The sequence below is a fragment of the Lissotriton vulgaris genome, chromosome 2_1 (assembly GCF_964263255.1).
Source record: "Lissotriton vulgaris chromosome 2_1, aLisVul1.2, whole genome shotgun sequence".
Lineage (NCBI taxonomy): Eukaryota > Metazoa > Chordata > Amphibia > Caudata > Salamandridae > Lissotriton > Lissotriton vulgaris.
The window spans coordinates 433997642-434020968 of record NC_141687.1 but is presented as its reverse complement, the minus strand read 5'-3'; the positions used below and the strand labels follow the sequence as shown (position 1 = coordinate 434020968).

Sequence of the window (23327 nt, the reverse complement as noted above, 5' to 3'; positions counted from 1 at the left end):
TTTCTACCCGAGCTGCAGCTTTCTCAATGCGGACTGGTAGTTTCTCATCGTGAGCGGTCGCGAGCATACTCGACCACTCGCAATGAGAAACCTGACCTCCCCACATTGAGAATATCGCCGGGAGGTTTATTTTCCACGCTTGTGATTGCCAACTTGATTTAGCTGATCGCGAATGAGGAAAAAGTCTCGCCGGGATGCCATTTTGCTCGCTAGCAGTTGCCAACTTGAAGTTGTGAACCGCGAGCAAGCAAAAAATGGCAGCTACGCTACGCATGTTTACACTGTGCTATGTGCAATTTGCGTAGTGCGAAGGAGCGCAAACTACGCGAGCGTAGCATATTACTTTGCCCACGGTTTAAGTGAGTTCATAAGCAGGGCATTGTGGGTCATAAGTTAATAGGCAATTGTAACTGCTGAATTTCAATGGCTTTGTACGAGTGAAATCTGAGCCTAACAATAATGTCCCGGTAACCTTTGGTTTTTTCCAACAAACAAAATATAAATATATATACATATATACACATATATATATATATATATATATATACCTGTACATGAAAACTGATTATCCCACCATCCCCAACATTTATTTTATTCCCAAAGTTCACAAAGATCCTCTGCACCCTCCCGGAAGGCCCATCATTTCTGGTAGGAATAGTTTGTTGGAACACACCTCAAACTACATTTACTTTTTTTTACAGGACTGTGTAACTGGATTGGCCTCCTACCTAAAAGACACTAGTGATTTTCTCGATAAAATCAAGGACTTTGTTTGGGACCCTGGGTTTCTCTTACTTACCTTGGATGTATCATCCCTTTATACCTGTATAGATCATAAGGATGGTATAAGAGCCTTGGATTACTTTCTCACCAAGAATAGACCCACTTCCCCTGAACACAGCAATATGCTGTTAGATATGGTGACCTTTTGTTTACATCATAATATGTTCACCTTTAATCAAACCTTCTACCAACAAACGAGGGGGGTGGCAATGGGGGCCAGCTTCTCCCCCAGCTATGCCTGCATTTTTATGGGCTGGTGGGAGGAGCTGGTCCTAAAGGGCACTCTAGGTGAATGGTATCATAAACATGTCAAAATGTATTATAGGTACATCGATGACCTTATCTTTGTCCGGAATGGCACCAGGGAAGAGGCCCAGGAGTGGGTTAACCTCTTGAATACCAACAATATCAATTTGGATTTCACCTGTACCATGAGCCATACTAACATTCATTTTCTAGACATAGAATTATACATTTCTGAAAATATACTGGAAACCAAGCTCTACAGAAAGGAGACAGCTGGTAATGGATGGTATAGGAGCCTTGGATTACTTTCTCACCAAGAATAGACCCACTTCCCCTGAACACAGCAATATGCTGTTAGATATGGTGACCTTTTGTTTACATCATAATATGTTCACCTTTAATCAAACCTTCTACCAACAAACGAGGGGGGGTGGCAATGGGGGCCAGCTTCTCCCCCAGCTATGCCTGCATTTTTATGGGCTGGTGGGAGGATCTGGTCCTAAAGGGCACTCTAGGTGAATGGTATCATAAACATGTCAAAATGTATAATAGGTACATCGATGACCTTATCTTTGTCTGGAATGGCACCAGGGAAGAAGCCCAGGAGTGAGTTAACCTCTTGAATACCAACAATATCAATTTGGATTTCACCTGTACCATGAGCCATACTAACATTCATTTTCTAGACATAGAATTATACATTTCTGAAAATATACTGGAAACCAAGCTCTACAGAAAGGAGACAGCTGGTAATGGATGGTATAAGAGCCTTGGATTACTTTCTCACCAAGAATAGACCCACTTCCCCTGAACACAGCAATATGCTGTTAGATATGGTGACCTTTTGTTTACATCATAATATGTTCACCTTTAATCAAACCTTCTACCAACAAATGAGGGGGGTGGCAATGGGGGCCAGCTTCTCCCCCAGCTATGCCTGCATTTTTATGGGCTGGTGGGAGGAGCTGGTCCTAAAGGGCACTCTAGGTGAATGGTATCATAAACATGTCAAAATGTATTATAGGTACATCGATGACCTTATCTTTGTCCGGAATGGCACCAGGGAAGAAGCCCAGGAGTGGGTTAACCTCTTGAATACCAACAATATCAATTTGGATTTCACCTGTACCATGAGCCATACTAACATTCATTTTCTAGACATAGAATTATACATTTCTGAAAATATACTGGAAACCAAGCTCTACAGAAAGGAGACAGCTGGTAATGGATGGTATAAGAGCCTTGGATTACTTTCTCACCAAGAATAGACCCACATCCCCTGAACACAGCAATATGCTGTTAGATATGGTGACCTTTTGTTTACATCATAATATGTTCACCTTTAATCAAACCTTCTACCAACAAATGAGGGGGGGTGGCAATGGGGGCCAGCTTCTCCCCCAGCTATGCCTGCATTTTTATGGGCTGGTGGGAGGAGCTGGTCCTAAAGGGCACTCTAGGTGAATGGTATCATAAACATGTCAAAATGTATTATAGGTACATCGATGACCTTATCTTTGTCTGGAATGGCACCAGGGAAGAGGCCCAGGAGTGAGTTAACCTCTTGAATACCAACAATATCAATTTGGATTTCACCTGTACCATGAGCCATACTAACATTCATTTTCTAGACATAGAATTATACATTTCTGAAAATATACTGGAAACCAAGCTCTACAGAAAGGAGACAGCTGGTAATTCCATCTTACATTATACCAGTTTCTATCCCAAGCACCTTATTCGCAGCATCCCCTATGGGGAAATGTTGCGAATAAAAAGGATTTGTAGCAATTCGACCGATTTGGTGATGGCACAAAATGAATGTAAGGAGAGATTCCTCGCCAGAGGATACCCTATCCATATCATTCAAACAGCCATTAACAAAACTGCGGAACTGGACAGAACCCTCCTCCTTGTTCCAAAAACTAAAAACCCACCCATACCTGAATCTATCAAATCACCAGACTCTAGCACGGTCAGACTCATTGTGCCCTATAGTGCCCAAAAAGGTGCGATAAATAAAATCATTAATCAAAATTGGGCCCTCATTCGCTCTGATCCTGTAAGAGGCCAAACTATGCCAGCTAAGCCCAGTATCACTTACAAGAGAGCTACTTCTCTTCACAACAGCCTGGTATCTAAATGCCCTGAAGTTACACCTTCCAAAGATTGGCTGAAAACCTCACAGGGGTTCATAAAATGTCATTCATGCAAAGCATGTACCTATGGCATTAACAAAACCAGTTACCGTACAGCTTTCAGTAGTAAAGACATTAAAATTTCCAAATCCCTCCACTGCAAAACTGAGTACGCCATTTACATCCTGGAATGTACATGTCCCTTACGGTACGTGGGAAGTACCAAACTACCAGCTAGTGTAAGGATATTGCAGCATATTAGGGCAATCACTAACTCTGATCCCACCTACCCAGTGGCGAGACATTTTCGGGAGGTCCACAATAACAACTTAATGGATCTCAAATACTATGTCATCGACACGATTCCCAAAACTAAACAGGGAGGTGATCGTGAGCAAATGAATGCGCACGTTGGAGACAAGGTATATCCTGAACTTCAATAGCAAAAGCCCTGGAGGTCTAAATAACACCAAAGATTTACATACCTGTTTATGATCATAATTATTTCACTGAGACCCCTGGAAGTGATAATTTCCTTCCCTCTCCCCTGATTTTTTGATAACCTGCCCCTTGTGTCCTTTTCCTCCCTGTTTTCCTTGTGACCAACTGCTCACAGACGTAACTTTCTAGTCAGATCATCCTGTCAGGCGGCATGAAAATATTTTAAAACTAAATTCTTTGGGCCTTTGTCCCATGTGGCTGCCATTTCCTTCTCCTAACCTACAACCCTCACACCAGTCTGCAAACGCTCTCCCCAGCACACTCTTGAATGGGAATTAAAGTCCCCTTCAGTGCTGGTAGTCCTTGAAGGCCAACTAGCCTACCTGACACCTCCATTAAGCCCCAGAAAGTGGGATTGCTGAAACTTGAACACAGGCCATGACTCCTTTCTCCACCACTCTACAAACACGCCTCCAGGCATGCTCTTGGTTGGAGGATGATGTCCCCTTCCTCCTGAGGGTCCCTGGGGGCCAACTAGCCTTCCTGTTATCTCTAATAAGCCCCACACAGCTGGATTGCTGAGAGTGGTCTGAGGTCACACATCCTTTTTACACCACTCTGCAAAAGTGCCTTCTGGTGCACTGCTTCTCAGGGGATGATGTCCACTTTAGTCCTGAGGTCCTCAGGACAAATGTGGACCTCATTGCCCCACCAGCAGTGCACCAAGAGGTACTCTTCAGAGTGGTGTAAAAAGGGGCATGGTTTTAGACTCCCTCTCAGCAATTCCACTAAGTGTTGCTTACTGGAGGTACCTGGTGGGCCAGTTGGTCTCTAAGGACCCTTAAGATTCTGGGGGACTTAATCCCCCAACCCAGAATGCGCCAGGAGGTGCCTTTGCAGAGTGGTGCAGGGAGGGGGCAGAGCCTCCGGCAAGATGGCAACTTTTTTTGGGGGGGGGAGGCTGTGTAGCCCCCCTTCCCTTAATTATTTTTGGGCCCTGGGGACCTGAGACATATTTTTTTTTTGTAATGGGAGAGGGCCGCACGGCCCCCCTTCTGAGGCCGATTCCGGCCCTGGAGATCCCATCCCCCGGGGCATTGCCTCGTTTACAAAAGAAAAAGAGAAAAAAATCGGGAGGGGGCCATGTGACCACTTTTGGTCCCGGGGCCCCCGGGGACCCCATCCCCCGGTGCCTGCCCTCATGTTGGGGATTGTGGGGGGACCCCCAATGCCCCCACGGTCCCTGCTGACTCCCCGCCTCCTCTTAGAGCCGGCATTGCTTTTGGGCAAAGGGAGCTGCCAACATGCAGCTCCCTTTGCCCAAAAGCAATTCTGCTTTGCTTTGCGGAAGCAAGAGCAGGTTTCCTGCTCTTGCTTCCACTAAGCAATGCAGAAGTTTGCAATGACAGTGCAAATTGAAATGCCTTGGGGGTAGGCACCCAGGGACATTGCTGGAGATGCGCAGCCCCCCTCCAACAGACTTAAAACCCTAGAGAGGTGGTTGTACCCGGGGCAGTGTGGGGGGGCAGAAGACCCCCCTCACTTTTATTTATATTGAAGCCTTCGGGAGGTGGTGGTCCCCGGGGCTTGAGGGGCCCACGAGGCCCCCCCACATAATTTTACTAATGCCCTGGGGAGGTGGTGGTCCCCGGGGCATTGTGGTGGGGCAGGAGCCCCCACACATAAATTTTAAAATCCCAGGTGAGGTGGCGTTCTCGAGTCTGTGGGGGGGCCACGTGCCCCCATATAATATTAATCATGCCATGGGGAGGTGGTGGTCCCTGGGGCTGCGGGGCCCCAATGGGACCCATATATATGTACTTATTGCCCCAGGACCCGGCCCACCCGGCGACTGATTCAAACGAAATGTGGGACACAGCGCTTTATTTTTTTTAATTTTCTCACTGGGATTTTCGCACCCTTCGTGAATCCTGCCATTTTAAAAAAGAAAATGCTTTTTGAGGCCCTGGGGTCCCTGTGTGACCCTCTGACAAGGCCTAGGGGTGTCAGGGCGTTTCTACCCTGCCCCCTTTTCTTTTTTTCTATCATTTTATTCTCTTTTTTCTTGTGACTCGGTTTTACGAAGTCACAAGATCACAGCCAACACATCTTGGTTTGGAGTGTTGATAGTCAATCAAAATGACGCTCGTGAAAGGGAGGGTTCGCGGATCCACCACGGTCACCAGATATCAATATTTTTTAAAAATTTCTTAGGAACTACTGAATGGATTTACACCATTTAAAGCAAAGGGTGCACTCTAGACCAAGAGCTACCTCTCCGCCAAATTTTGTGTAATTCCATTCAGCAGTTCAGGCTGCAGCTGCAACAAAAGTTCCTATGAAAATTAACATGGAGGAAATGGGTTTTGGGACCAACCTTTTTTTTTGACCTCCGCTTGACAAATTACCCTGACACTTTCAAGATAGGAGCTGACCGGAGCTGGTCATTATTTTTGAAAAATTTGCGAAGATTTGTCATATGGCGCCAAAGATATTGACAAACCAAAAAATGCTTTTCCTTTGAAAATTAGGTCCTAACTATAGTTACCTACTGGCGACTGCCAGTAGTTAATATTTCTTATGATGGCATCTTAAGCTTCTCTCAAGAAAGTAGAAAAAAACTGCAACCTTAGGGTGGCATTGCAGATGGTTGCTCTCGTTTGATGACAAGCCATTCAGCACAGACCAGCTTGCAGCGGCGGTTCTACCATGGGGGCGTTTGGGCGCCGCCCCCCCTGTTTTCTCGCCGTGCAAGAAGAAGGCAGGAACAAATGGTAGTTATTTATTTATAACTACCATTTGTTTCTGCCTGCCCTTCTCGCACGGCGAGAAAGCAGTCAGCAGAACAGAAAGAACTTCCTTGTTCCTCGAGCCTCAGGGCGGTGGGAGTGGCTTGGGGGAGTGGCTTGCCCACTGTTGTGAATACGGACTGTATGGACAGCCTGAGAGGCTGTCCAAACAGACAGTATTAGCAACAGTGGGCAAGCCGCTCCCCCCTGCCTCCTCCCACTCTCCGTTCTAAAGCATGGAGACAAGAAGGAATGACGTATTTAGGGCAGCCGGCCGAACCAATCAGAGCCGGCTGCCATGGGGGGGAGGGAGGCTGCCTGCAGTGACGACGACACTGAGCCCGCCTGCAGTGACGACGACACTGAGCCCACACAACCACGTCAGACGCAGCGGCGGCATTCAAAATGCAGGATGGCGGGAGTCTGCAGTCTCGGTCGGACGGGAAGCCAAGCCAAGGTAAGTTTTTTATATTTATTTTTGCCAATGCCAAACATGTGTTTTGCTTAGCTTGCGCGGTGAGGGTGTGCAGTGAAGCTGGCATGTTGTCTCCTAGCGCTGGCGCACCTTAATGACAGTTCGGCAATCGCGGCAGCTGGTGGAGGAGTCGGACTGTCGGAGTAATTACAGGGCCATTCCAGCTGATTGGGGTTCAGGAGGAAAAAAAAGAAGCAATAAATAACGAGAGAAGCGGGAATACGAGCAGTGCCAATCGGCGTGAGGAAAGATTTCACGGCTGCTGGTGGTGATAAATGAGAGCTGGTGGCCCGGCTTCTAATCAATACATGTAAATGGCTCTCATTACAGCCTTTATACACACTTCTCAATTAGCCTTTCCTCCCGCTGGTAACAAGGAATGTCACGCTTTCTGGGCTGTAGAAGTGGTTCAGCGCTCGATTCACCTGCCTCATGCACGGGGTCAAGTACAAAGGCTTGTAGTGCTAAGTGTCGGCTTAAAAAGAATTCAGCAGAGGAGATATTTGTAAAAGATTGCCTGAGTAATGCGTCTGCCTGGACTCAGAGGTTGGCTTTTCCAGCGGGTATTGCAAGACCCATTACACAGTTTACAAACAACATACATCAATCGTCTCTGACATCCTAGCAATGAATGCGTGTCTGCTGCAGACCCTTAGACCAGTAAAATGTGTGTAAAATACGAGGATTGTGCTACGAACGGCAGCGTGTGGGGTTTCTCATAGAATGGCCACATTTTCACAGTTCTGAATTTGATGCCGGTCATTGTGCACGATTTGCAGTGAGTGATGTGTCAGCAGAAAGTGTAGCTTCAAAGCAGCATTTCTTTTGTATATAGGCAAACTGGATCTCGTCACGAAGCTGATCACTAATTGAAACATTGGGAATTGACTGAATATTGTACTTTGTTGTAATTGCTCTTGATGCATAAAGTTTGTTATATGTACAACCGCTCAAGTGTCTGTGCCTTGCTTATGCACACTTCGTGCACATCAGCACGCATTGGAAAAGCGATCCATGTGCAGACACTATCAGGCTATGAAAGAGTACAATAGATGTGTCGCCCTACCACTTTTAAATGTCACCAGCCGCCACTGCCAGCTTGCCTCATCTTGTTTCAAGATAAGAATGCACAGTTATAATCGTAATATGATACAGAGAGGCAATATATGGGGCATAATGTGAATTATCAGCCTCATTGAATGTTAATTTAAAAAGTAGTTCCTGAAATGCTTATGCTGACTTAACTTTATGCAATACTGCCAAAATTCTCGTGCAAAACTACCTAGCATTAAAAAGACATGCAGTGTTTTATTAAATATAAACACCGAAACGTTCTTTATTTAATGTCAAATCACTGTATTGTATCTGCTAATATTCGATTGAGGAGGAGGCGATGACTGAGCCAAAAATATGCTGGCACATTATTCATCATCAGCATTCAGTATCCTCCGATCTCAGTTTATCAAACTGACTACGGTAGTCTGTTTCACAAAAGAACATGCCGAATTACTGTGCAGACGAGTGCAGAATGTGCAAATGTCTGAAATTCCCATAGCTTGCAGAAAATGATGGCCACCCTTTTGTTCAGTTTAATCCAACATGGCGTGATGTCTATAAAGCCAGATGCAGCAGGCCTGTTAATTGAGACGCGCATACGACTTCAAATCACCTGTGCAGCTCACTCCAGCCAACATGGGCAAGGTAAGACTAGAGAGTAGTAAGGTTCTGTATAGCAGGCAGTCTACTTTTGATGTTTTGTCATGTAACAACCCTTTACAGCACAGTTTCGTGTACCTATTTGCGGTTAGTCATGTTGGAATGTCTGTGGAATGTTTCTATTTTCCAGTGCTTTATGCGAGGATTGTGTTGTAGGTGGTGGGATCCACCGCTCATTTTTCATCACCGTACTTCGAGCTAATGCAAAGGGGAAAAGGGCTGAAAACAGAGAATAAATAGGGAGGAAAACAAAATTAAATTAATGACAAAGGGAGAAAGCGTAAATTAAAAATACTCTGAAAGAGAGAGCTAAAGAGGCATAAAGTGTAGGATGGTTAAATAAAGAGGCATGGGGGGAACTGAGACCAATATGAAGCTTTGGTATTCAAAAACCCTGGAATTCAACAGTGCCAGCCTCCTTTATTTAACTAGTTAAGCACTGTGGACTTAGACAAACCGAGGCCCAGATGCAGTGAGACTTTGCACCGGCACAAATGTATGCAAAACAATACAAAATTATATGGTATTTACAATCCAACACCAAAAGTATTTTTAGCTGGAAAGGTGCTCTTTGCAAGGCTCAAAAAAGCACAGTGGTCTGTTTTGAGTGACTTTGAGTCAAGGGGTCATTAATGGGTTGGATAAGCGCGCAAACCCGTATGTTTTGACATAAAGACGATTCTACTAATATAGTAAGACCGTGCTTTGCACACAAAATTAACAACTACTTGAAGAAGGCATAAACACAATGAAATGTATTATTGTATCTAAATAATCCCAACACATTGCATGAAAGGTGGGGTACACAGCACACACCCACTGTGTGGGATTTTTCGGGGTATGCCTAGGCACGGCTTTTGTACTGAAAGGCTATGCTCCCAGTACACATCCTATGCTAGACATTGCACACTCAACACTGCACCATGATTCAAGATTGTGTGTTGCGCATGGTAGCACTGATAGAGCATCTGCAGGACATGACAGCCGCACCAGGCCAATCTTAGTAGACAAGGCTCTGCAGCATATCTTTCTCATTGCGCAACGCACTGCAGGACATTCGGGCACAGTTGTCTGACAGTTGTGAGGTTGCTTCCTTGAGTCAACTTATGAGGCTCATTAACCAAATAGTATTTAGTCATATGTCGAAAAGATATTAAAGTTCGATCTATGTACTTATGTGAGGTGCACATAGCAAGAGTCTTTGCAAAGGCATCATTTCAATTGCAAGAGGCGGTCCTAAGAAAGGGAGTCTCCACGGAGCAGCAAAGGTTAGTATTTGCCAAAGATTGGACTGCTTTTACGACACAGCAAATTTCACAACAGGTGTTATGAGTGACGAGACAGAAGCACAATAGTCGCTCTCATTTTTCGTAGTAGAGAAAGACAGCAGTTTCAAATTAACATAACTTTATCTGGGAAATGTTGAAGAATGTATTGTGTATTTTGTAACAATGGACAAAACGTCTGTCTGCGCAAGAATACAAAGTATCTTTTTTTCATTTTCCACTTTGACGCGTGACAGTGCTGAACTCCAGGCTTAAGGCCAAAAGCTTGTATGTAAAGTAGCTAAAACGAGTGGATTATGAATAAAAAAAAATAGGCATGACTTACATGTGGGGCATATGATGAAAGTGCGTTGACCAAAAGCTGCTTTATACTTTACATTGAAACAGAGTTACCCTTTAAGATCCTTTCAGGTAGAAAGTGGTTTTGACTACATCTGAATAATATTTTAGATTTTTGTATGATCCTTTCATCTTGTCTATTTCACTGAGAATGTGGTGTGCGCTGTACAGAGTATGGCTGATTAAGATAATTACGAGTCATTTCCTGTCTCCTGCATATGATTCCCTGACAAGAGTAAACATCTAAAAGAAAAGGTTAATCGTATTCAAGTATAATTAAAACAGATTTGAATGGTTTAAATGTTTTCACTCTGATTTTTTTAATGGCTTTCACTCTTTTAAATTTTTTGGGGGCTGAAAGGCTTCCTTTTTAGCAAACAAAACATCTTTTGACACTGCTCTTTGTTTCAAGTACAGTTTCTTTAGACCAAGATTTTTTGTTTTAATACAATGTACGTAAAATAGAACTATTAATAGGGGATTTTGGCAGCCCTCTTAATCCATTGGTCTGTTAACTGCTTTTTTCACATTTTCTTTGCCCCACTACTTTTTATAGCAGGGGGCAATGGGTCATTTCACTTCAGCCAACGGCTAACTTCACAGTGAGTGACAGCATTCTGCCCTTTCACAAGGAGCACAAGGCACTACTACTGCAGTGCATGCTTGTTGAGGTCTCCAAAATATTTCTGCTTTTAGTCACTGGTTTTCCTTTAACCCCTTGCGAGCTGCCGTCAGCCGTTGGCCGACGGCAGCACTACCTCCCTAATGCTGCTAACAGGCAACTGAGCCCCGCCCACTCTTTAGAACGCCCGCACCACGGGGGAAAAACCGCAGCGGTTAAGGCGTTAAATTGACGAGGACCCAGCAGCTTACACAGCAATAAAGTTTTAGAGAAATCTTGACAAAAACTAGCCATGACTTATTCAAAACACTGGCGGCGAATGCTAGCCCTAATGGCTTAGCCACTGCTTGTTAGGTATATTTTCACGAATGTCACTTGTGGCATTTGCCTGGCAACTTGAGTGTCCCAGTGGAATAGCTGTTGTTGCAAGTGTTTGAGCTTCTAGTGTCTTGCTTCAGAGGAGCTTTGCTTCTGCATGAGATCAATCAGAAGCATTTGACTTTTTCATTGGTGACATTTATATGGATATCAAGTCTGCACAGACATACATTGAGTAAGGCAATGTATTGCCTGACTAAAACTCAGTATGCTTTCACCTTCCATAAATCCAGGTGAGTTGCTTTATTGCATGAGGTGAATGAGGTAAATTGAAATGAATTACATTAACCAAGATACTTTTCAGCAGGATGTGGGACATGTAACAAGCTAAGAAAATGTTAATACAACAACCCAATAATAGGTCAAATTTTCAACATCATGAAAGGAAATCTATGTATTTTTAATTTTTCATTCATCTTCCAACCATACCAGTTGTAGCAGCGTTAGCCAACCTGTTTCTTTTTTCTCTACAGAATTTAACATTTTTGGACTTCTAGTTTAGATTTTTCCAACAGAAAGTAATGCTAGGCTTTAAAATCCAAGCCCAACAAATGTTGTTCTTCATTGTAAGAAAGTGGGTTATTATTTGGTGGGGGCATCCACCTTCAACTAGTAATAATACCACAATCACTAATTGGACCAGGAAAGTCTCAGTAAATGAATCCTTGCTCAACACTTGGTAGCTTGGGAAAGAAGCAATCAGGCTTAGCTTAGGAGCTAAGCATGTGTAGAACACTTATTACCACCAAAACAGTAAATAAGTAAAAGACACAACACAATCTAAAGGAGGTAACCAGAGCAAATATTTTCTAAATATTTAGGTAAAAGACGAGCTAAAAGGCACAAAACGCCAACTGAGGGTATCTGTTCACACTGGACTTGGACAAACTCACAAGTTCAGGCCAACCATGATGGAGAGCAGGCCGCGCACAGGACCAAGCTAGGCCTGCTAGGTATTGAACCCTATGTCTTTGGTGTGCTTTCTGTGTGGCGTTGCTTTGCGAGACTATGCGTTATCCAGAGTCAGTACTGAGGGACAGCAAGCGTTATGATGCAAGGTCCTGTGTAGAGTTACGTTGTGCTGCATCGGTTTTATTAAAGCTGTGCGACAAGGCATTGGAAGTCTTCTTCCTGACTCGCATCCGTTATGTTGAAACTGGCAGTGAAGCGGCGAGATTTTGGGAGGCTTTGGGTCAGTTTGCTTCAATTCAACTGAAGCTGCCAGCTATACCATGGTTGCATTGGCGAGATGTGTCCTCTAGTACTGGCCAAGGGCTCATAAGCAGTGGGGTGCGTATTGAGAGCTAGGACTCAAACTCTCACAACACATTTGCTCAGTCCAAGACTAGTCCAGTTAAACTGGCCAGCTGGGATGCCCCTTTTAAAGGTGACTTCTTCAGCTCTTTTGTACCCGTTGCTGGTCAGGGAGTCCACTCCTTTCGATTTGGATTCTAGCACAGTGCAGCCTTGTGCATGCAGCAAGTGCAGTCTTCGAGAAGCAATCTCTTTTTGGTGCAGTCCAGGGTTCCAGCAGGGCAGTCCCTTTTCTCTCTTTCTTTTCCAGGCAGTGATCTGGTGAGCTCTCTAGAGCTCCCATATCTATCCTTCATATCTTCATTTGAAGGAGAGGGGCAACCTTACCAATAGAAACTAAACTACTTCCCTCTAGTACGACTACTTCCTCTGAAATATGGCAAAAGTCTAGCCCATAATGCAACATTCTCCCAAACATCAACAGGGAGAAAATCTCTACTTGGAGTGTGTGTCGGTGCATCCCAATCCAGAGGTGTGACTAACAATTGACTACACTCCCCTTCCACCCCTTCACCTATTTTAAATAGGTGGCTCCCATCTGGCTAGAGATCGAGGAAGTCTGGGTGGCTGTGTCCTGTGACATCTGTTTTCTGCAGAGGCCCATGCTTTTGAAGTACAGCTTATCCTCTCCAGGAAGAAGATCTCCTCCCACCAAATAGTTGTACTGTAGTACTGTACCTTTTCACACCTACTCAGAAAGCAGCTTGGCTCAGTCTGGCAAATGCTGACAAATCAAAAGAGGTACAAAAGGGGGGTACAAAAGAGGCTGCTACAGGGCTGCTGTAGGTAACTTCAGGATATTAAGTTTCTGAAACTACTTTCCTGTAATAGTTATATTATATTTGACCTTGGTAAATTGTTAAGTTTAATGGAACTATTAATTTGATACTTTGAATGATGCTACTAGCTTGCTCCAATAAAAAGTTAGACTTTATTAATTTTATTAAATCCCACTCCATGTTAGGCTATGGGGCTAGTAGCACTACCATAGGGAATAACTGCTTTGCTGTTTTTACCTTCTAGAGCATTTCTGTAGAGTCCCGGCACCTGGGACAGATTGTAGGGGTGGCTTACGAGTAATAAAAAGGTAGTTTTGGAATTTAAAAGGGTGTTTATTTCCAAAGTCAAATTTGGACACAGTTTTATTTCAAAACGAGCCTGTGAGGCAGGCCCGATTTTAAATTAACACCAGACTGCATGGCAATGCACTCTTAAGTGCATCAAGTCCACTGGGGTATCTAAACCTACATGCCCTACTATAATAGGGACTTACAAGTAGGCTCTCCTTATCACTTAGAATTATACTAATAAACATTCATCATTAGAGGATAAATCACTTGCCCTGGGCAGCCGAGCCCAGGGCACCTTCAGAGTCAGGAGCCACCAGCATCATTCCAAAAATGAGTGTAATATGTGTAAAAAGGATGATGTTGCTACAATCATAAACCCTAGATGGACTGAAGGTGTCCCAAGTGATCTGAGGCCTCATGCAGCTCTGCAGGTGTGCCTAAGTGCCTGGGAGTAGTGTATTGCTGCCCTTCCAAAGACATAGCTCAAATTAAACGAAAGAAAGCCTGAAAGTACCTTTCTTTGTCTCCGTGACTGTCTGGCGTGTGTAGCTTGCCCAGATTTGGAATTTTCTCAGCATTTTGATAATCTTCATGATGCATTAATGATATGAAAAATACAAGTTTGAGACTCAAAAACAAACAAATACTGACTAGTTATGCCAGGCTTGGGCATATTGCAGGCTCTCTGAACATTTGTGTTTCATCGACTCCACTTCAACATTTGCCTACATTGTCCATCACCCTGTTCCCCCTGCAGGACATCACTGTGTTCACTATAATGCACACATCTCTCCGTCTTTGTCCCATACATCATCAAGCCCTCCCATAATGCATTACAGCTAAGGGTGGGCGTAAAATCTGTTTCGCGGGCGAATTTGCGGATTTTCCGCGATTTCGCGATCCCCGAATCTCGCGAAATCGCGGTAAAATCCGCGAATCAGCGGGGACGAATTTTCAGCCAAGCAAGGGTTACAGAAGCAGGTGCAAAAGTTGGACCTAATTTCTTTGTAACCTTTTACAAAAGGGTTACAAACAAATTAACTTCAACTTGGACACCTGCTGCTAATTGCTTCCTGGCGCCTCGTTGCCTACTTGCAACTATTCTCTGACCCTGCTCTGACCCTTGAAGCAGGGTCAGAGAATAGTTACAAGTAGGCAACGAGGCACCTGACCAAGGAATTAAACCTCATCAGGAAGCACTTACAGATATAAAAAACAGGAAGAAGGGAGAGGATGGCAAATACACCCATTTTGAGTTGTCAGGAGTGGTTAAACTAAAAGAGACCTCTACAGCACAATTTTCATATGCATTTTGCTAAAAATAAAAAGCTGTATGTTCTGTAGGGGCAACTCAGGAATCTGGCCCTTCAGAGATCCGGCCTCTTCTTCTTTCTCTCATTCTCTCTCTCCCTCTCTCTTTCCCTCTCTTTCTCTCTCTTTCTATCTATCTATCTATCTATCTATCTATCTATCTATCTATCTATCTATCTATCTATCTACCTATCTATCTATCTATCCATCTCTCTCTCCCTCTCCCATAAACAACTGCATGGGTAACTTCGCTATGCAAGCGGCTCGCGAAGACGCAAAAATCCCCGCGAACACGCAAAAAAACCTGCGAACACGCAAAAAACCGCGCGAACACGCAAAAAAACCAAAAATCCGCAAATTCGCACAAATTCGCGAATTTTGCGGATCGTGAATTCTCAAATCTGCAAATTCGCGGATCGCGAATTCGCAAAATTCACCCATGCTTAATTACAGCCACTGTTAACCACAAACACCAGGGCTCCTCCTATGACTAGCATTAATTTCTTCCAGTTTGCATGTCACAACATCTAATCTAATACCCTTATGTGCCTCCTAGCAGCCTCTACGGCACTTCACCAAGCATTGCACTGAATTGCATCACCCAATGATACCCTGAATTTCATTGCCCAGTACTTCTCCAGTGTACATCACTGTGGCTTGCCAGTAAAACAGTACCCTGTTCTCTTGTGAAAAAACATCACCTTATGTTTCCCTGCTGTCCATCACACACTGCCACCAATGGACACTGATGTGTTGCACATTATGCACTCCATCCTGAATTACTCAGAGACACATTACCCTGTGCATTCTTCTGCCTATGTTTTTATTTGCTTGTTGATCTGTTGCTGAAAGGTGTGTATGCAAATGCGGTGATTTGTGTGCATGCCCTGTAAGTGCTCCTGAGTATTTGCATCACAAAAAAGCCAACTCTGTTAGCTTTGTTAATGCTTGTTCAGTAAATGTTGGGAGCATTGTGTCAGTTGAAATCAAGGGGATACATTTATAGCCCATGAAACCTGAATGATTGACCACATTGTCTAATGAACTCCTCATCAATAGTGAGATATTCTTCACTTTGAGGAATTCTGGAGGATGATGCAGACGCACTTCTCTGTCAATCATTGGCCCATTTGCATGAGATTGTAAGGACTTTTTACTGTGCTCTCATTTGTTTAAATGTGCCATTTCTTTCAGTCATGTGATCTAAGATTGTGATTTGCCCTGTGATCAACAAACCTTTTCAAAATACACTCAGAGAAAATTTCAATTGAGACTCCTTGATGCTGACTTCCTTACAATTACCTTAATTCAGGTTTGGATCAGCTGCACACTGCCCTTTGTCCTCTTGGTTGAGTGGTTTGTTCCTCCTCTCACATGAGACAGTAGAGTTTGTCTTTGCAGGTAGAAACAGGTTGTGTCCATTCAAATTCCATATGAATTGCAGATACTGTAAGCACAGAACTAGTATTTAACTTTGGGCTCCCTGGTGAGAACCACGGGCCAACCTATGTCCATTTTGTTTTCAAATGTTGAATATTCTTCAATCAGGGCAGTGTGATTCTTCCTTGGAGTTTCCACCTGTTTCTCAGACTTTGTATAAAGGTACAGCAGTGATTGTATTACCTGCTCAATAAATAACAAACAACAAATAAGTATGCCCTTCTCCTCAAAGATCTCGTTATTGTTTATTGATGACCAGTACAATATAAGAGGGAGAGAGAAGCTCAGGTACAGCCAATATGTAGAAATGGGCTGGCATAAAAAGTGATACATATTCACCTATGTCACAGGGTTGGAGGGTCTGTGGTGGAAATCTATAAAGGGGCATGTGGTCTGTTGGCGGGCAGCATTGTGGTCCCACAGCATTGCTGTTTAAAAGCTCATTGTGAGTGTTAAACAGCACCGTCCCGGGAATGCCAGTGCAAGTTCCTGCACAGGAAGGAATGCATCATGTAGTGGCTTCCTTCCCATGCAGGAACTGGGGGTGTTAAATTACAGGGGACCAAAAATGTGCTCCCCTGCATGCACTCCTGTGCACAGAAGCACAAGGAAGCCCTGTAGTATCCCCTTTATTGCTTCACCGCCTCCCTTTTGCCATGAAAAGGGCGGCGGTGAGGCAACTAAAAATACTTATAATACTGCGGGTGGTCCTGCAGTGTGGCGGTGGTCGGATCCCCACCACGACTATAGCAGTTTCATGGACCACTGTAGTCGTAATAAGGCCCTTAGCATTAGTCAACTTATCATCAATTATTCACGATGTGCTAAATTTCAAATTGTTTTAGGCAGTAAAGGGATTAAAGACAACTGACCACCTTTGACTTTTTTCACTAATTATCAGTGATACAAAAATCATGCTACAATGGTCAAGGTTGCTTTCCAAACAAGCCATGTTATTCTTCATCAATGATTCCTGATTCCTGCCACACTGATCTAGCAGGAACCTAACATATGCTGAGCCATCTTGTGGCCCACAGTCATCTTAAGAATTTTGAGGGCACTATGCAAGAAGTGTTTTAGGGCCATTCTTCAGAACACCTTTAAATTTTATTGCCTATTTTATACTTATTTAAACCCTTTGCTGCCAAACAATATTTACTTATAGGTTAAAGGTGGAGATAGAGAAATAGAAGAGAGATACCCACTAAAAATCACTTTTGCAGGGATCCATTGAAACGTCGGGGCCCTGTGCAATTATTCACTCCACCCATGCAGGCCTGCCAGGTATCACGCATCAGCCGTGACTCTAACGCATTTCAGTGTGGTGTTCCACATCACCGTACTGAAATGCAGTCACGCATTTTAATGCCACTGTCAACACTCTGTGCGAGCGCTGAAACTGGCTACTCCAGGCTGCTTGTGTGCGCGCTGGCGCTGGCACCTGTGACACCTCTGTGCACCCGCTCTCCTTATCCCCGGGCAGGCTCAGTAAATAGTTAATTATGTTGTTTGCAGAGGCTGAGTGCTACAATGTTACATTTTTCCCTGCCAGTCTGGCTGCATTGAAATACCCGCCTGCGGTGTGCGGCTGTCTGTCACAGAGTCACTGCCCAATTATACCGAGACCCGATGTGGGCCTGCCCTCAGCAGTTGTTGCGTCCTGGCTGGCGCGTGACCTCACGTCCTGGAAGGAAGTGAGGTCGGATTCTCGAGTGGCGGGAGACTCAAATGGAGTCGACTGGAGTGCTCTGACTGCTGTCCCGTCCTCTTCCTGAAGGCAAACACCCTGATAACAAGCACCTCATTAAAATACGTGTCTGCCTCCTGCAGTACTGTTTGAAGAGGTCTCCCAGTGGCCTTACAAATACAGGAAACAGAACAAACACATCCGGGACTCTTTGAGTGTCTTAGGTACATCATGCGTGTGTGAACCTTCAGAGGTCAAGACACGTGCTTCCGGAAACTTCCTGCATCATCCCGAGTTTTTATCAATCTGTGTAAGCATAGCTGGAATAGGACTAACGGTCTTTTGGAAAACCTAGTGCAACAGGTGCCTCACCTTCCCTAGCGCTGTGTTCCAACATCATGTTTGGACCGTGAGGCTGAATGACTAGATTACTGAGCGTTTTTCCCCATTATGTTGAGTCTTGCTGCCTTGTCTATTGAGAATGGAGTATGGTATGTGGAGAGGAAGGTGTAAGGGTGTAATGGCCAGATTACTTTCTAGTAATCGTGATTACACCAATTAGCCGCTCGGCATCTATTAAATATGCCGGAAGGAATCAGACGAGGAACTGCCACCGCCTCCCGCGCCGGGACGAACTCGCACTCAGAGACAGAGTGCCAGAGGACTGTGAGACTACAGAACAAGACAAGTAAGTACTTTGGCCAGGCAGCCAGGCAGGCTGCCACCCATCACTGCCTTTAGTTGTTGTCACAGTAGTGTGTCCACTGCAGGTCTCAGGTTTGTTCCCCTCACTGCTGAATATATGATGAGACATGCTTTCCTGAATTAAGTTGGAACAAAATGCGTTCCGTGAGTATTTAAAGGCATTTTAATTCAGGAAATACTGAATAGGTGGACGGAATTGCATGTATATATTGATGACCATTGCCATCAAGTGCAGGACACGTGAGGTGGGCCAAGCCGGTCTTGCTCTGTGTTTAAAGCACCCGCCCGGCTGACCTCCAGACTAACAGAATTTGGTGTCAGTGCTGCAGCTGGCTTTCATGAATGTCGCCCGCGTGAGTCCCTGGACCGACCGCTGCTCGCACTGAGTGGCTGTCACTCAGGTATTTATTTATTCATTCTTCTGTTATATCTTTGATTTAGAGCGCTGTGACATTGGCTGCTGAACCTTACAGCTCAGTCTCCTCACTGAGACTCTGCGCTCAACGAGACCGCGGGCACTACTTTTGACTCGTTAATAGGGCCCAACTAACGTGGAGCTGGAAAACAAAAGAGACGGCCTTGTTAGGGTGACCAACTGGCATAGGTGCAAATTCAGGACGGTGAGTGTAAAAATTCAGGACAAAGGGTCAAAATTCAAGACAAAAATTCAGGACAAAAGGTCAAAATTCAGGACAAAACTACGGGACAAAAGGTAAGTTTTACAGATACGTCAGAGGTGGTCACGCAATAGTATATATGTAAGTATATAGACAACCATCTAAGTACGAGTCAAAATAGGTTTATATTAGGTTGAGACAATCGTGCACTTCACGGTTTTTCAGTATGGCTGCAGCTTGCTGCCTTAGACAATTCAAAATTCGCATTTCACTCCAGCAGGTACATTAATCACCAGACAATGGTGAACCACACCTGAATATAAGTGAAGCCGATTTTATTGTTGATTCAAAACTACTGGATATATAAGGAACTTTGGACTGCCAGGCCCCTGTAACAAAACCGCCCCCCCCCCCTTTCCAGCCGCCCAGGGAAACACCTGATGCCCAGTCCGGCCAGTCCTGCCTTGCTATCACCCTTCAATGGTGCCCCTCATCTTCACTTAGACCGTCTCTCATGTGTTTATATTTTCTCTTATAGTGTTACTCATCCCAATTATGTAGGGCAGGGTGTCAGAGTGCATTACATCACACACATTATATAGAGACAATGACTCATATTAACGTGAAAGTCAATGTATAGGAAATGCTACTTAAGATAATGGGTGTTAAAAGGTGTAATCATTCTTTTATCTATTATTCAGTCTTTCACCATTCATTCTGCCCTTTCATCGATGTGCCCATTTATATCCAAACATATTCAACCATTTGCAAACCTATCCACCATATATCCTTCCATCCATCATTACACTCATCCATCTCTCCATCCACCCTTTCAGTCATCCATCCATTATTCATCTATCCACCCTTTCACCCCATCCATCCGTACAGTCATCCATCCACTCTTTCACCCATCCATCTATTCACTCATCCATCCAGCCATTTACCCTTTCACGCATCCAGCCATTCATTCATTCACACACTCATCCATCCACCAAGTCCCTTTTCCTTCCACTCATTCACCCTTTCAGTCATTCATCCTCCCTTTCTCTCCCCATCCCCCTTTCACGTATCCATCCATCAATCCATCCATCATCCACCCATCCATCTACTCATCCATTCATTTATTCCATCCATTGATCCTATTACTCATCCATCCTTTCACTCATCCATCTATCCATTCTCTCATCCATCCACCCTTTCACTTCTTCACTCATCTATTCATCCTTTTGTCCATCTACCCCTTTCACTCATCCATCCATACATTCACCCTTTCACTTATCAATTCAATCCATCCATCCTTTCACTCATCTATCCACCCATTCACTCGCCCATCATCTAAGCTTTCACTCATCCATCCATCCTTTCATACACCCATCCACCCTTTTACCTATCCATCTACCCTTCCACCCATACATCCATCTATTTACCTTTTACTTCCACTCATCCATCCATCCTTTCTTTTATCTATCCTTTCCCCTTTCATTTATTCATTCATCCTTTCAGTCATCCATTCACACATTCCTTCACTTATTTACTCACCCACCTTTTCACATTATGAGCTGAGCCTTTGTCTACAGAGTTGCAGACAGAAGAGGCCCATCAAGACCTTCACCTTGCTGTAGTTCCTAAAGCAAGGGGTGGGGTGGGGGAAAGTTCACTATGCCCCTTGCACATAGGCAGTCGAAAAACGTAGATGTCATGAGTCATGCATGATGCACAGTGCCAGGATGTGAGGTGACTGTGACATGGTGTTGTTTCCAGGGCTTTAAGTGGTGTAAAAAAACTGGAGGGTCTCTTCAAAGGGGGTGTTCGATATAATTAAGGGCGTAGTTTAAAACACCTAAGCTAAAAATCAGCGCTAGCGTAGTGTTCCTCCCAACTGGTATTATGTTGTTTATGTCTTTGCATTCAGATATATATATATATATATATATTCAACACAAACTGTCCTGTTGCAGAGGGAGCGCTTGGCTGGTTGGTGCTGGAGTCGAAGCCAGGACAGGGCTCCGTTTGTTTGTATTTCACACAAAAGAATTATTCCAGCACTCCGTTAGTTAGAAGTTTTAGATTTATTCAGTGCACAAGTACAAGCCTACGCGTTTCGAACCTGCTGGTTCCTTCTCACTGCGGCATAAACAATTGTCCTACTTCACTTTCAGTATTTAAGTGATTGTAGTTACTTAGTGCATTATGGGACATGTAGTTGGTTGTGGGATTTCCACTGACATTTCAGATATAATGAATTTTATACTGGTTTCATATTCATAAAATTCAGACAAAAACATTTTTGGCTTGAATGTCTCAATTGTGGCTGAGTGCCTTAATTGTAATTGAAGTCCCAAGATTTGCACTTTTGGCAGCCTGGCAGTGTTAAAAAAACTGCACCTTTTGTAAAAAAACAAACATGTTCCAATTTACAAACAATGATTAAAGGTTTTTACATTCACGTGTGCAGAATTCTTTCGTTACTCGGGCTGAGTGCCCTTGCCACTGCCCCAAATTGGTCGCCATAAACAAAACTTACATGAGATGCCAGCCAAAAAAATGTGTACAATTAATCAAATAATTGCTATGTATGTGCAGTTCCGAAAAATGTGAACTGTTTGCATATACATATCTCTTGTAGTGACACGGTTCATAATAATACTTAGTCATTTGCTGTGTATAGGAGTTGTCAAAAAATGTTTTTACAAGTGGAAATAAAGCTCCTCATCCCCATTCAAACCTGTCGGGATCTTGGTCTTGAACCTCATAATCAGTTTTGATTCCATTCTGCGTAGTTTTAGTTTTCTGTTTCCGCCACGTTCATGTTGTGGAATCGTTGCAAGACCAAAAAATTGCACATCTACCCATGATTTATTGGTGTGGCTTGCTATATGTTTGGCCATTGCATATGTTGAGTCCCCATTTTGTATCGCACGGATGTGCTCTAGGATGCGCTTTTTTAGCATGCATGTTGTGCTGCCTATGTATCTTTTTCCACAATAGCAATGGAGCATGTATATCACAAAACTGGTTTCAAAGGTTATGTTTTCCCTTATTGTGAATGCTTTGCCCGCTGGATCTGTTACAGTCTTGACATTTTTTCCTATTTTGCAAGCCTTACAGGTTTTACATCTTACAAATCCTTTATTTTTGTCTGACAGCCAGTTGTTCGTTTTTTTGGTGTTTTCAAAGTGGCTGTGCACCAGGTGATCCGAAAGGTTCAGTGCTCTCCTGTAGGTTACTAGAGGTCTCTCTCCAATGTTTTTGCCTATGTCAGGATCTTTCTGAATTAGATGCCAATATTTTTTTAGGATTGTCTGTATTCTATAGCTTTCTTTGCTGTACGTGACGATCATCCTTGGCGGTTCTTTGTCATTGTCCTTATCCTGTTTGTTAGGTTTTTGCGTGGGCAGTAGGGTTTCAGCTCTTGTTTTCTTTCTGGCTTTTTCTTCTCCTTTTTTGATGTCTTGATATTTGTACCCTCGTTGTGAGAATCTTATTGTAGTCTCTCTGAAGTTTTTTTCTTTTTCTATTTCCTCCGAACAGTTTCTTCGCATTCTTAGCAGTTCTCCATATGGAATGCTTTGTTTCAATTTTCGAGGATGGAAGCTGCGTCCGTGCAATAGGCTGTTCGTTGCTGTTTCCTTCCTATGAGTTGTTGTGTGGATTTGGTTGTTGTTAACATAGACTTTTGTATCCAGGAACACCACTTCCTTATTGCTGATGGTGTGTGTAAACTGCAGACCTACAGTGTTCTTATTCAATTCATCAAAGAAGTCTTGGAATTCAGACCTTGTTCCCTTCCATAATAGGAAGAGATCATCGATGAAGCGTAGCCATAACGCTACTTGTGCCATATAATGGTCGTTTTCTTCTCTCCAAGCTATGCTCCTCTCCCACCACCCCATCATGAGGTTAGCATAGCTTGGAGAGAAAGAAACCCCCATGGCTGTCCCGCATTTCTGCCTGTATACCTTTTTGTTAA

The 23327-nt window shown here is 43.9% G+C and overlaps 1 protein-coding gene across 1 annotated transcript in view; it reads left to right on the top strand.

Moving 5' to 3' along the window:
* The first annotated feature begins 8526 nt into the window (after positions 1-8526).
* LOC147730546 (gamma-crystallin 1-like) overlaps positions 8527-23327 on the top strand; it is a 28338-nt gene continuing 13537 nt past the window's right edge. The window contains exon 1 of the mRNA XM_086958587.1: positions 8527-8573. Within this exon, the coding sequence (XP_086814713.1) occupies positions 8565-8573 (9 nt within the window). The 5' untranslated portion in view covers positions 8527-8564. The remainder of the gene's footprint in view (positions 8574-23327) is intronic.